Source organism: Nannobrachium achirus (assembly GCF_963921795.1).
Source record: "Nannobrachium achirus genome assembly, chromosome: 23".
Taxonomy (NCBI): domain Eukaryota; kingdom Metazoa; phylum Chordata; class Actinopteri; order Myctophiformes; family Myctophidae; genus Nannobrachium; species Nannobrachium achirus.
In genome coordinates this window covers 17913906-17929268 of record NC_137830.1, presented here as the reverse complement: position 1 = coordinate 17929268, position 15363 = coordinate 17913906, and the positions used below count along the sequence as shown (strand labels likewise).

The 15363-nt window shown below is 41.1% G+C and overlaps 1 protein-coding gene across 3 annotated transcripts in view; it reads left to right on the top strand.

The window, feature by feature from the left end:
• The window catches only part of LOC308309201 (neuronal cell adhesion molecule-like), a gene marked incomplete at its 3' end in the record, with an annotated part of 156937 nt that overhangs the window by 85689 nt on the left and 55885 nt on the right, over window positions 1–15363 (top strand). For 2 of the 3 annotated variants that reach the window (XM_080754697.1, XM_080754698.1), the window contains exons 3-6: window positions 3273–3491; window positions 6945–7050; window positions 11499–11692; window positions 13436–13558. In XM_080754697.1, coding sequence (XP_080610823.1) covers window positions 3398–3491; window positions 6945–7050; window positions 11499–11692; window positions 13436–13558 — 517 coding nt within the window. In that variant the 5' untranslated portion in view covers window positions 3273–3397. Of the gene's footprint in view, window positions 1–3272; window positions 3492–5755; window positions 5774–6944; window positions 7051–11498; window positions 11693–13435; window positions 13559–15363 lie in introns of all 3 variants that reach the window. The other variant, XM_080754696.1, reaches the window with a different exon arrangement.

The window sequence follows — 15363 nt, the reverse complement described above, 5'->3', positions numbered from 1 at the left end:
AACGGGGACAGACTCCATCTCCCAGAGGTCTAGAGCATTGTAACAGGACAGACTCCATCTCCCAGAGGTCTAGAGCATTGTAACGGGGACAGACTCCATCTCCCAGAGGTCTAGAGCATTGTAACGGGGACAGACTCCATCTCCCAGAGGTCTAGAGCATTGTAACAGGACAGACTCCATCTCCCAGAGGTCTAGAGCATTGTAACGGGGACAGACTCCATCTCCCAGAGGTCTAGAGCATTGTAACGGGGACAGACTCCATCTCCCAGAGGTCTAGGGGAGTGACACGCAGCAAAGGCCGCCAGGACTGGGACTCGAACCCGCGGCACGCTGCCAGGCACCTGAGCCCAGGGTCCATGTGGTTTCTACACGCTAGGAGTTAAGTTGGCACCTACGATTTTACTGCGTCACAAGCCTCAAGTTTAGAGATTATCCTGGATCTATATTTCTCTATCCTCTCTCTCTCCCCATCTGTCTCTCTTCCTCTCTATCTCTACCTCATCATCCTCCTTCTCTGATAATGAATCTCAATCTCTCTCTCTCTCTCTCTCTCTCTCTCTCTCTCTCTCTCTCTCTCTCTCGACAGAGAGTAACAACCAATTGGACATGCCAGTGTAATTGGCCCTGTCCTGGGGTTATATCGACTAACTAGCTTTGCTAGATGCAATCTGACTGTGTGCGTGCGTGTGGTATTCAGGGACGTGCCGGGCCCCTGATTCAGCCCGGGAAAAAGAGTTGGAGAGGCCCTCATTGCGCGCTATAGAGAGATCTCTCTATAGCGCTGCTGCTACTCAAAGATTTGCCATTTCAGATCATGACAAGTGACAAGCCAGTGGGCCAATTACATGAATTAGGCCTATATTTCGTTGTTGTCGGGTGGAAACCTTGTATGTCCAAAACCGTTTGTTTTGTATTTATCATTTAAAAAATGATTTAAACTAGTGAAAACAGCCGATCTACAAGCACACCGCGAGGCGTTGTGTGCTTGTAGATCTGCTGTTTTCACTACTTTTGTGCAAACAGTTTAATTTTTACTTTTGTGCAAACAGTTTAATTTTTTCCTAATGGCCCGGCCTGGACCGGCCCGAGAATGAACCGGCCGTTCGGGAGTTGTCCCGCTTTTCCCAATGGCCAGCACGTCCCTGGTGGTATTTATATAATTTGTGTGTATTCACGAACACACTCCCCCTTCTGAACACTGTGTAGGATGTGCATATGTGTGTGTGGTGTGTCAGAGCTTATGTGTGCAGTGAGCGTCATTAATAATGAAAAGCATTAAGGCATTTACCTGCAGCATTGTGCTTCACCTCCAGCTTTTTATCTAATTCTGATTAAGTGATTGTACTGTACTCACTGCAGTGGTTCTCAAACTGTGGGTAGGGACCCACAAATTGACATGAATCCAAAATACTCTGATGATTGTGCTGTCAAACAATGAAACTATATGGAATCTATGAACAGGTTATGGGGGTCCCTGCTTCATCTCTCTCTCAGCTAAGGGGTCCTTGGCCTGAAAACGTTGAAGACCCCTGTCTTAATGGGTTAGTCTGTCTAGAAATCATCACCGATGAACACACAAGCTCACACTGTCAAATCATCTGCAGTTCATTTACTGTAACTCCAGTGATATTGTTCTCCTGGTGGCTCTTTAGTGCAAAAATATAATTAAGGAAGCACACGCACACACACACACACGCACACGCGCACACGCACACACATGCACACGCACACACACACACACACACAGCACACACACACACACACACACACACACGCCCCACTACACAACATAATTTTACACATGTACATGTAAACAATAAGCGTGTGGTGAGTGTACTTATGAATCTGTCTCCCGTGGTCTGCACTGTTGTGGTGCCAAACGACAGAAGCCATCTCTCCCGGGGTGCACACGTGCAATTTGTCCCATATGGCACATTGAAGACTACGTACTATTGCATGCAGTATGCATGTGTATGAGTGGCAGAACTGTGTGTGTGTGTGTGTGTAGTGTGTGAGTGTGTGTAGTGTGTGAGTGAGTTAGTGCGTGAGTGAGTGAGTGCGTGAGTGAGTGAGTGAGTGAGTGCGTGCGTGCGTGCGTGCGTGCGTGCGTGCGTGCGTGCGTGCGTGCGTGCGTGCGTGTCTCACGTGTCTCACGTGTCTGTGTTTACAGGCTCTGTCGCACGCACATACAAGAGATGCAGAAGTGTAAAGTAACTAATTGCTTTTACTTGTGTACTGTACTTAAGTACAATTTTGAGGTATCTGTACTTTACTTGAGTATTTCCAATTTCCAATACTTTTGCTTCTTCTCCACTACATCTCGGATCCAAATATTGTACTTTTACTCCACTACATTGATTTGAAAACTTCACTTACTAGTTGCATTGCAGATATACATTATAATATTATAAAACGTACATAAACCACTTCAGCCCTATTTTATACCATAGCTATTTGAAAATAGCCGATTTACATGGCGGTCAGATGCTTGTAGCACTGACTTGGCACTGTATTGATAGTTGTGCTTAAGTATTGCTATTTGCTTTTTTAAGTATGGCTGTTGCACTTATGAGCATTGACTGTTTTTGACACTCCACAATGAATGCAAGGGTTAATTTGCTGGTGCCCATGGCAACCCGCCATTTTGCCTACCTTCGAGGTCCTGGCGGAAAAAGTAATCAGAGTAAATGTAATCCAAGCATGTCCTGTTTATTTTGCGAAAATCTTTTCTTTCAGTCAGGACCGTTTTTTAACAATCCTGCGCCACAGTGTTTCTGTAACGGCCAGTAGGGAAGGCCGCGGTTTGAACGTGAAAAGAAAAAAAAAGAAAAGATCCGGAGAAAACTGGATATTTGTGCAGCAGCTTTACAGGGCAGTGAATGAGGCAGACAGCACTTCCTGGTCACGTGTGATCCATTCCAGTGATGCATTTGGGGAAATGGAGTTTGTTTCATCACCGCGGTAGCCAATTACAGTAGCTACAGTACAGTATAGTTTACTGTACAGTACAACGCATCAAACGCGCCGATGGGCACACGTAGACATCAAAGAGATTGACGCGTTGACACCTTGTGCGCATCAAATGAGTTAATGTATATATTCTTCGTTCCCTTTCTTTGGTGTACCTTGCTCTTTTACTGTGTACTGTACAATTTTTACTTTTCATACTTCTCTGTCACTTTGTAAATAACCTTAAACTGCTGTGCTGCCTCCGGGCGACTGATTTCCCCCCTTGGGATAATAAAGGTATCTATCTTTCTGTCTCTCAACAGCTGCGTGTGGGGCCTGGATGCTAACGCACAAATATCGGTCCTAGCGTCCTCCGTGTCGTGCGCGCGTAGCGGGAACCTTAGGCACTGAACCTGGAGGGAGGACTGTTGGCGTGACACAGCCCAGCATGGACAGGAAGAGGAAGTGGGCGCCGGGAGCCGGGGCGGCGCTGTTAACTCTCCTGTGTCACCTGACCTCAGCACTGGAGGTGCCTCTGGACCGTAAGACACAACCATTAGTGATCAGCGTCACATTCAGTCTGATTATACTCGACCATTACACTGAGGCTCAATTCAATTTGAACAGAAGAAATTAAAACAACATTTGATGTTTTGTGTTCAAATGTATTAAAGGGGGGAGTAAGTGATTTTCTTTTGTTAAAGCATTACATAGGTTTATATTCTAATTAGTAATTTTTGCTAATCAGGCCTGGAATTTCGTCATTTTAGGGGCAAGGCCACTTGGCCTTTGGCCTTTGGTGTTGTCCATTTTTTGAGGGCACAAAACTAAAGCCAAATGCCAGGGCAGGAAGGCCATCAAATAAAACAAGATTTTAGGCCATTGAAAGAATTTGTTAAATTTAAGGGTTAGGGATGATCACCTAATCTGCAGTGAAATAGATACATGATGGCATTTACAATCTGATCCATGCTCAGCCCTGCACCAATCAGAGTCACTGGAGTGGTTTAAAGATGGGGACTCGGGGGAGTTAAGATTCTCAACAAAAGACACTGGTGTCTACATGACAAGAAAGAGACACCGGTGTCTACTGTCTACATATTGACCAGAAAGAGACAGAGGAGAAAGTGGTACAGTCAGTTTGGTGCATTAAGGCCACTGTGGCCTCAGGTCATGCCATTGGTTTGAGGGGCACAAGGCCAAACTGAGGGGCAACGACGGCCATGGCCTTCATGGCCAGTCAGGAGAGAGGTGGAACTGGCGCACTGTAAGCTGATAAACGGGTACTCTCCACTGAAAATGTATTTTCTGTTTATTAAAGAGCTGGAGAGATATGGGGTTATGATACAAACAATATACAGTAGCAATCTGAATGAAGAGCTTCAACTTTTTTATATATTGTCGTTGTCGGGCGGAAACCCTGTATGTCCAAGACCGTTCGTTTTGTATTTATCATTTTTTAAATGAACTAAACTATAGTGAAAACAGCTGATCTACAAGCACACAACGAGGCGTTGTGTGCTTGTAGATTGGCTGTTTTCACTACATTTGTGCGACAGCCTTGTATGATGAGGGCTTTACTTGGTGAAAAAATGGGGGTGAAAAACCTACCAGTTTGAAACTTGGAGATATGAGTTTTCTGCCTGACAGTGACGACATATAATATTTATATTGGCCATTTTGCATATCAAATCGAGAGAAATATAACTATTCTGAGAGACACATACAACAATACGTTAACAAAAACGCCAACATTTATATATGAAAAATGTAACTAGAATGTTTTAACAATAAAGTTTGTTTAAACCAAAAGAATATCACTTACCCTACCTTTGATCTCATGAAGAATTGAAGCATAACTGAGAACAGGCGTTCTATTTTTGCTAATCATTTTTTTCCATACACATTTTGATTGAATTCATGTTGAATTGACCCCCACGCGAGGCTTGAGTTACACACTGGCTGGTCTAAAGTTTTAAGCATTCGCAAAATAAATCTTTTTTATCCTTCGAAAAAGTCATGACTTCGAGACAGCCTTTGTGTAAATCAAGCTAGTATGTTTCTATGGTTAATATATTTTCTATATTTGTATTTTCCATGAATTGCCCTGCGTTTTTAGCATTGCATGGTGGTGGTATTCTTGATGAAATCACACGAGCAACTTTCTATCTACCTAGGCTATACGCATACTGTATGATATGTACATTTCTATCTACCTATACGCATACTGTATGATATACATTTCCTGGGTCAAACTAATATGTCTTCAACTACTTCTCGGGCATTGATTGCAACTTCCCTGGACAGTCAAATTCAATTGAACAGTGGCCTTTTAAAGGTGACAAATAATCAAATCATTTTATTGTATCCATTTTATATAATTCATTTTAAAAAGGTGCCAAATAAACGTACCACTTTCACCCTCCCTCCAAACTGTTCTGATCATAACAAAAGAAAAGATTTTAATAATTTGTGACGGATCCAAAGTTATTGTTTTGTTTACCCCTGAAAACTAACAGTGGCTCATTTGTATGCTTCTGTTTTAGTTGGGGAATAATGCTCTTTTTATTTCCTTAAATAGATGCTTGAATGTAGACAGAGAAATAAACATACTTTGTGCAACCATACTGTATGCAGATCCCTTATAGTGCCTATGTTTAGGCAGTCGAAACGCAACCAAATGCCCCGAGTAGTTGAAAGGGCCTCCGTTTGACCCGTTACATGCTATCCACTCCCTGTCAACTAACACCCAACCTCTCCTCAATATTCCTTCGCTGTGATATGGCGCCTCACGGTGGACATAAAGCTAAAGTACTGGAAGGATGTAAGTTGGCTGCAAGAGGGCGCTGCTGTGCCCTTTTTCTGTGTGGAGTTTTATCTGTCATAAAACTTCTCATATCGGTGTGTGGTTTTGGAGTGGTGCCAAATTTGCATGCCGCCATACGACTCCTGTGTTGTTACATAGTAAATCCTGTGGGTTCATTTAACTCTGAGAGGGTGCAAACGGCTCTCAAACGGAACCAGGTAGAAAGATACCTTTATTATTCCATTCTGTTGCCCAGAGGCAGCAGAGCAGTTAAAGGTTACAAGTTACAAAGAAGTAAGAAGACTATTGTTGTGTACAGTCAAAAAAAGCAAGGCACAATAAAAAGAAGAATATAAACAAAGTGTCGAAAAAGCTGTCACAAAAAAAGAATATATACATAACCCTAACCCTTTGTGTGTGACATGTCACACACAAAAAAGCAATACTCAAAGCACAACTTAACAAATCAGTGCCAAACAAAAGTGATCATAACAGTCAATACTAGTCAGTGCAACACAAGTATCTCACCGCCATATCAACACAGCAAAAGTACTCAATTCAACCAACACAACCCAACAGTGCAGGGCCAAAAATAAGTGTCCATAGTCAGTTCAGATAAATCAAGAATAAAAAAAAGAAGCAAGAAAGGGTACCACAGCAAGACCACACAAGCAGGTGCCGTTTGCACCCTTTCGATGTTAGAAATGGATTGACAAGGATTCTGAGCATTTTTTACGGTATTGTACTAATTCACTAGCTTGTTTTGTTCTTCGAGTCCTGCTTGCTGGGTCTGTCGTTTCATTGAATGGTTGCGGAGCACCGTTGCATCGCCAGTGGTACTGTAGTTGGTTTGACCGTTGCTGTGAGTTGGTGTTGCTAGTGCACACAGTGAAATCCTGAGTTTTCATTTAAATTAAGACTCAGGACTTTTGCGGTGTGAATAGATCTGCGTTTTGACTGACTTTGAATGACTCCACGCATGCTGTCCGTTTATCCTCTGTCCAACCACTACTCACTTTACTGTGTTTTTCATCGTAATCCTAATATTCAACAGCACGACGATGATGCTTGTCGAAAACAACTCATTTTCATACACAACCCGGTCAGTTGTTTTTGGCAAAGCAACAGCGTCGCGTGAGGCCGTATAAATGAAGCTTTTTTTTCTCCATGTACCTGTGTGCTCCTGCAGTACCCCAGCCCCCCACCATAACCCTGCAGTCCCCTAAAGACTACATCTTTGACCCCCGGGAAAACATCGTCATTCACTGTGAGGCCAAGGGGAAGCCCCATCCCAGGTGAGGAATCCTGTGTGTGTGTGTGTGTGTGTGTGTGTGTGTGTGTGTGTGTGTGTGTGTGTGTGTGTGTGTGTGTGTGTGTGTGTGTGTGTGTGTGCGTGCGTGCGTGCGTGCGTGCGTGCGTGCGTGCGTGCGTGCGTGCGTGCGTGCGTGCGTGCGTTTTAAAGCTTGGCTAGATAGGAAGTCATAAGAATGAGTTGTCAATGCCCCTGGTGGATGAATTTGTTAATGCTCTATACCAGGGGTTCTCAAACCTTTTTAGGCTATGACCCCCAAAATAAACATATTTGAACTGGAGACCACCACCCTGACAAGCACTTGGAATTGTAGGTATTACATTTAATGTGACTCGGTTCCGCAGATAAATATTGTGAAAATAGCAGATCTACATGCTCACAACGCTCACAATGTTCGCCTCTTGCTGACTTCATATTTGACAGTTTGGCCAGTCCTGTCGAATATTCGACTATTCGAATACTTTGAGGTCGAATAATTCGAATACTAAAAATCACTATTCGTGAATGCCCTAGTGTGTGTGTGTGTGTGTGTGTGTGTGTGTGTGTGTGTGTGTGTGTGTGTGTGTGTGTGTGTGTGTGTGTGTGTGTGTGTGTGAAGACAAAGCGGAAGACATAGCACCCTTTTCACATTGGCCTATTATAGTGCCACCAGCGGGCCACAATAACCTCCCTGGCCTTACGGGCGGAGACCGGTGCTCGGAAGAAATCCCTTTTATGCCCATATACTGTATGGAGATCCTTGATGTCATTAATATTAAGCCCACATCTGTGAATATCTATGGCTACCGGGAGTAGGGCTGTCACGATATGACATTTTACATGACGATTAATTGTCACTCAAATAATTGCGATTAACGATTTAATTGTGTTTTTGTCGTTGATAATTACATTTCTGTTTGGCTTTTAGGCTTTGAAGTTGCACATGGCAGATATGACACATAACCTTACCTAAATATACAAAGAAATTATGGACATATTCGACAACTTTCTACTTAAAAATTAACATTGATAGTGGAAATAGCCGATCTACAAGCTCACAACGCGTCGCGATGCGACGCGTTGTGAGCTTGTAGATCTGCTATTTCCACTATTTTTTACTTAAAAAAAATATGTATATGAAACATTTTCAACATTCACGATTATGACGATTATGAAAAATAATCGCGATTATGTAAAATAATTGCGATTAGATGATTATGTAATAATTGTGACAGCCCTAACCGGGAGTCTCCATATAGGGGTAACTGGTGGATATACATCACTGTGTAAGACTTGGCACCTTACCCTAAAGGGTGAGGTTGCTTTCCTTTTCGCCCTTAGGTGTCTTACTGGTAGTGTTACTGTAAAATACTAATAAAGAAATTGCCGGCTTATTGAGTCTAAAAAATACATAATTATGAAAAACGCCTAGTTTGATATGCTTGCATATTTATTTTGGTGTGTTTTATCCTGTATAGTTAATTTAATGGGACCCCACCCAACTTTCAGCAGCTGTCACAGATTTTCCTAGGGAAACTGAATTTCAGTCTTTGTGAGATGTGTTACTAGACACCTTTACAAACACATTATTCCAGGATATGACACTATTTCTGAAGATATTCCCTTCCTATAAATGTTTGGAATTAGGAATCCAGCCCTTGTTTGCCCAATGTAATCTATGGTTTATTGCGAGCCTATCAGATTGTTTTCATTGAAGAACACCAATGAAACCACAACTTCAACTTAGGGGTGGGCGATATGGAAAAATACAATATCACGATATTTTCCGAAGCTGTATCCCGATACACGATTTTATCATGATTCTTTTTCACATTGGTTTTTATGGTTATTTTTCAAGTTACTTGACAAAAACTAGACTATCTGGGTTCCTTTTGGGAGGTATAAATTGAACTTTACAAGTATGTAACTCTGACAGTATACAAATGAAACCAAATGGACCCTTACGGGTCCATTTGGTTTCATTTGTATACTGTCAGAGTTAAGTGGAGACCTTGACATTTTAAAGTTTGAGAACTTCTGATTTAGACCAAAATGCAGGTTTAAATATAATTCTGCAATGAACCTCTGTATTAACAGGATTTTTTACAAGGCTCCCTCAATTGTATCACGATATATACGATACGTCTAAAAAGGCATATCGTGGAGCCATTGTATCGTCTCAACGATATTTATCACCATATCGCCCACCCCTACTTCAACTACTCCTACAACTCTGAGACTTGCATTTTTGACCATCTGTGAGAAGGTTTTTAATGAACTGTCTAGCAATCTAAAAATAGAAATAAGCAGAGATCTGAGCCAGCTTCATGTTCAGTTTTACAATCATTAGTTCATTATGACTGGGGCTGACTAAAAATCTGGAGGGTAATTTAACCCCAGAGAAGTGGGAAAAAATTCAAATCACCATGGCAACCACTGCCATGGAGACAGTGTTTTAGAAACCTGGCAGACAAGGGTGTCGTACCAAATTCTGGGCCCTGGGTACAAGGATTCACTCACATTTTGTGCTTTAACTCTTGAAAAATAGCAGATATACCAGCTGCCACTGCTGCGAGCTTGTAGATCTGCTATTTTTTTTAAATCGTGAAAATGTGTGCAAGTCCTTGAATATTTCAAATCCTTCTAAGGTTTTTTGAAGAAATTATGTTTCTATGTCAGTGGGGCTCAAACATTTTCACGTGAAGGACCCCCAAAATGATATGTATTTGGCCACGGACCCCCATCTCAAAATATTTCGTTCCAGGGACCTCCCCAGAAGCAAAATTTGAGTTACAAATGTTTGCTTAAAAAATACATATATTCAAAGATTTGCACACATTTTCATGACGAAAATAGCAGATCTACAAGCCCGCAGCGCGGCACTCGGTGCCGCGCTGTGAGCTTGTATATCTGCTATTTTTCAATAGTTAAAGTATAAAATAATGAAGGCCCCTCCACCTTGGGCCCCTAGTAACTCAGTCCCACTCCCCCCCCCCTTGTGACACCCCTGCTGGCAGAGCACACTAACCACAGTTTGACAGATCTGTTCCCAGCCTCTGAACCAAGTCAATTAGAATCAATCAGTTTGCTTGTCATGCAGTCCGCCGCGAATACAAATGAGTCTTAAAAAAATTAACAGAACAGAATGGTTCCAGAATATTATTTGAAGTTTAATTTGTACTATTGTTTGTTTTTCACATTGATTTTTGGTCCCATTTCTTGACTTCCATGACTTAACAATTATAATTTATATCCATTTCATAGACGCCCCTATCCAGAGCGACTTACAAAAAGCAAGCGTACATGCATAACAGTAGCAGAGAGAGAGAGAGAGAGAGAGAGAGAGAGAGCGAGAGAGAGAGAGAGACAGAGAGACAGAGAGACAGAGACAGAGAGAAATGTTCCACACGCTTCCAATTAATTCAACTACGGTACTTAGAGGGAATGATAAGGAACAGCTGTGTGAATACTTGAACCTGATTCGTATCAGGCAGTTTAAACCTGACAGGCTTTGTTTTTAACTCTTTTACTGCCAGATGTTTTATTTATTTATTGGGCGCCAGCAAAAAGCGGCTTACCTTTGCGACGTTATAGTAGATAGATAGACATTTATTTATTTATATATTATTATTTATTTTTTTGGGATTTTGGATTGTAAAACAGTTAATATCCAAGTTAAAAGAATACCAACATTCACAACAAAATCTTCCTCTGATTTCGTGAATGACAATATTGTTTAGACGCCCGTGATGTGCCAACCTTTTCGATGTCTTTACCATCAGCTCTGTTTCCTTAGTCTTCTGTTCAAAATGCTCATCCGTAGCTTCGCAATAATATGATTCCGAAGGGCTAAACTAGAAATGGAACATTAACTACTAGGGGTGTAACGATACATTTTAACAACGATACCATACGCATCACGATACATGGTTGGCGATATGATACGATATTGGCTCATTCATGGCGATACGATACAGTTCGATTCAATGATTTAAAATCGATACAGTAACTATTCAGCAAAGTAATTAAATCTGTGTGAAACGTGTCATTAAGGGAAAAATCTATAATTATGGATATAAATAAGTAAACACTGTGATTCTCTAGCAAATACATGGACATTATATTTCAACACATATGGACAAATACACACCTTGACATGAACACAGAGATTACACAAATGTATCCATAGACCAAGAGTAGCTATATGGAATGGAAAAGTAACAAATAGTTAGTTTCCATACAATCAATTATTTGCATTGCGAAACAATTCGATACCGATTATCTAAATTGTAAAACAATAAAATACGATACAAAGCCAAACGGTACGATATTTTGCTTTTGCATATCCATATACAGTAGTACATCAGTGCAAATTAAAATAGATTTTTCGATTCAGTTACTACATCGTTACACCCCTATTAACTATGGCTGTGTTGTTCTTGACGAGTGCAGCTTCTCGTGGACGAGGAACAGCACGCACTTCGACGTGGAGAAGGACTCCAAGGTCCTGATGCGGCCGGGCTCCGGCACGCTGGTGATCGACATCAGCGGGGAGAAGGCGGAGGCCTACGAGGGGACGTACCAGTGCACCGCCAGCAACGAGCACGGAACAGCCTTCTCCAACAACATAGTCATCAGACAGTCCAGTGAGTCGGCTGCACGTTTCATTCAGAGCTAAATGGGTTATTGAATTCTAATATCCCAGACACTTGTATCAGATGTAACGATGATAAAGGCACTCTGTTCCATTGTTTGTGGGCATGTCCAAGAATAAAGGAGTTTTGGGAGGAGGTTAGAAAGGAGTTACAACGGATACTACTTATTAACATCGAGCTAGATCCAAAACTTTTCTTATTAGGCCTTTACCCGATCGGCCATAAGATAAAAGAACTGTGAGATAAAATTTCTGGACCTTGGGTTCCTACAAGCCAAAAGGGTTATCGCCCTTTCATGGAAAAAGATAGGGAAACCTAGCATCGCTCAGTGGTTTAGGGAACTATCTTTGTGCCTTCCTTTAGAAAGAATCACATACACTCTCAAAAACAAACAAGAGCTATTTGAGAAAATATGGGGGAATTTTATTCAGTATGTCAAGGGCAACGATCTTTCTTATTTGATGGAGGAAACGGGAGTAGGGTAGCTGCTTTCTCTCTACAGTCACTTGTACGGCCTTGTGACATAGGACTTTGGATGTTAATGGTATATGTGCTCTTTGTTTCATAATTATTTAATATTCTTATGTGTCGTGTTAGTGTCAGGTATTTTGTTTTTAGTTTTTTTGTATGTTGTATTCTTTTTTGTTTTGTCTGAATGTAGCTTTTTATTGTACTGTATTTGTTGTCTTGTATGTCTAAAAAAGTATGGAAAAAACACAAAATAAACATATTGTTTAAAATAAAATGGGTTATTGAAGCCATAAGCTACAAGAGGCATGTGGTTAACTGGTATTTTATAACGGCTGAGAGGCGTGGTGAGACACAAGGCGAAGCCGAGCGTCTCCAACCCTCTCAGCCGTTATAACAAAAACAATAGACATAGACAAAAATACAATAACATTTTAATACTAGTCAAGTAATTAAAGCTGGTCATGTTTTCCATGTTTGGAACTGTAACAGCTGAAATCAATATTATATCGGTATTAACCTGCAGGCCGCATTAAAGGACAACTTTAGTTTTTTACAACAAGTTCATATTTTAGATTTTAATTAAAGAATATAAAAGATGAGCGTTAAAATTATTTCATTTACTTCTTTCTATTGTTTTAGAGATTCTCATTTCAATGGTTTGGGGCATGCATACAAGTGGCAAAATATGTCATTTTACACAGAATAAGCCCATTCCCAAGATAAAACGCAACCTTTCATGGTTGGATGTGACTTATGGGGGCTAGAAGTGTTACTGCAAATAGCAATAAAGAAACTGCTGGCTTATTGTGTCTAAAAATACATATTTAGCCACTTGTACACATGCTCCCATGCGTACGCATGCCCCACATTTTAGCACGGTAAAGGCAATAAAACAATAGAACGAAGCAAATGAAAACATTTTAACACTCACTTTTTCTTTTCTCTAATTACAATCTAAAATATGAACCCTTGTTGTAAAAAAACAAAGTTGTCCTTTAAGTGAAGGTGGGGGCCGCATGTGGCCCCCGGGCCACCAGTTGCCCATGTATGCCGTACACCAATACCCTTGGTGGTTTAAATTCAGGGGTATCCCAACCTTTCTGTTACCACGGACCGGCTGACAGTCCATAAAATGTTCGCAGACCGGCACGGTTGTTATACATAGATACTGTAGATGGGCAAGGTTCAATGTCGCCAAAGCCAGCTTTTTTATAGTCAGGTGACTTCTCTTGATGTAATCTGTGACGTTTCCGTGGCTCACAGGGTCCCCCTTGTGGTCGAAGGAGAAAAATGAGGCCATCATGGTGCAAGTGGGGGTCTCGCTGTGGCTGCCGTGTCAGCCCCCCGCTGGGCTGCCCCCTCCCGTCATCTTCTGGATGGATAACAGTGAGTTTATCAATCAATACATCTACCATTAGAAATGTACAGTAGCAGTAGCTGTAACGTTAGTCTCAAATCTGGAGCGCACATAAACAATAATGGCGGCGTCTGAAACGCAAGCCAGTGTGTTTCTAAACCAATCAGAAGGGACCAGCCCTTCAGGCGATGGGATGGTAACATCTGCCTAATGTTATCGTTTAACCTCCACCCCTGATTTCTCACAGTATCTCTAAAGTCATGTCATCAACATGGATCTGTCCCATTTCCCATATTCCCTCCTGATTGGCAACAATTGCCTTCTAAAGTTTGTGTATGTGACCTGACGGTCGCTTATCTCCCAATTAGGGAGTCTTACTGGTTACCAAGTTGCTTGCTTATTATTCTAACCTATAATGTTTTAAGATACATATTTTAGTGTGCTGATTACGTTTACAATAACTAATATACAGTCTGGACGTCATCCTGAATGACATTCAAAACGGTGTAGCTCTGTAATTAAAATCAGCTGTGTTTGGAGGAATGCAGCAATGGGAATCAAACAGGTGAATGTAATGAAAGGTTCATTTATATTCAAGAACCCTGTCTATGTCATCAAGCAGCACATTTTTTGTTCACAGGAAATAATTAGGATTTAGCCTTTTATGGACTGTTGATATAAAAATACACAAAAAGGGTTTATTTTCAGCTCTAAAAGTGTGAAAAACGTATTTTTCATTTCACTAGGTCTTTAAAGGACAACTCCGCCCTAAATGACTTCTAGGCTCATTTTCCTACTTAAGCCCCTTTTCGACTGCAGTTCTAGCACCACACCACACCACACCGCACCACATAAAAATATCTACATTTTCCATTACACAAAAGTACCCCTATCGGTAAGAAACAAATTGACCCTTTTAACCGCGATTATAATACAATATAAATTTGTATTACAACTATCCTAATTATAATGCACTATAATGGATTATAACTGTGATTATAATACATTATAAAGTATTAATGTATTACTATGATAATTATAATACACTATAATAGATTATAATAGTGGTTAAACTTATAACACAATATAACCTATTATCATGTATTACAACTATATCCTGGTGGTCCAAATGAAAAGTCAGTGAGTGATCAGTCATTATGATGTGTTTGGCCCTGTTTGGCCTAGCTCAGACCTACTCTAGAGTGGATACTTTTTAGTACCCTGTTTAGTACCACTTTCACACCACTCTACCCAGGTCCTTGTAGTGGAAAACCTGGCACAAGTGGGTGGTGTGGTGTGGAGTGGTGTAGAGTTGGGCCAGTGGAAAAGGGGCCTTATATTCATCCCAAAATACTGTCCATGGGGTCTAATAAGCAGAAATGCGCCTGTTGTTCAGTTTCCCCAGCAGAACACAGCTGCTGTCACAGCATAGAGTGGAGCCTATAAGCCTATTGCTTTTACACTATTTGTTGTGTTCAAAAGTGATTTTCTTTTTCATGAGTGTGTTACTAGTTGTCATTACAAACACATCCATGTCTTGGTTGTCCCACACAAGCCACCACAATCTCATAAATAATGTTTTGGGGTGAGCATTCGGCACAAGTGCCAATCAAAGTGACTGCACTGGCCAATCACAGGGCATCTTTTCCGGGACTTGGCAAAACACATAAAAGCATAAGATCTGTTTAGCAGAGTGTGATGGCGTGTGTGGGACAACGATGACATGGATGTGTTTGTAATTACAACTAGTGCCACATTCATGAAAAATAAAAACACTTTTGACCACAACAAATAGTGTAAAGTGATAGGCTTATAGGCTCCACTCTATGCTATG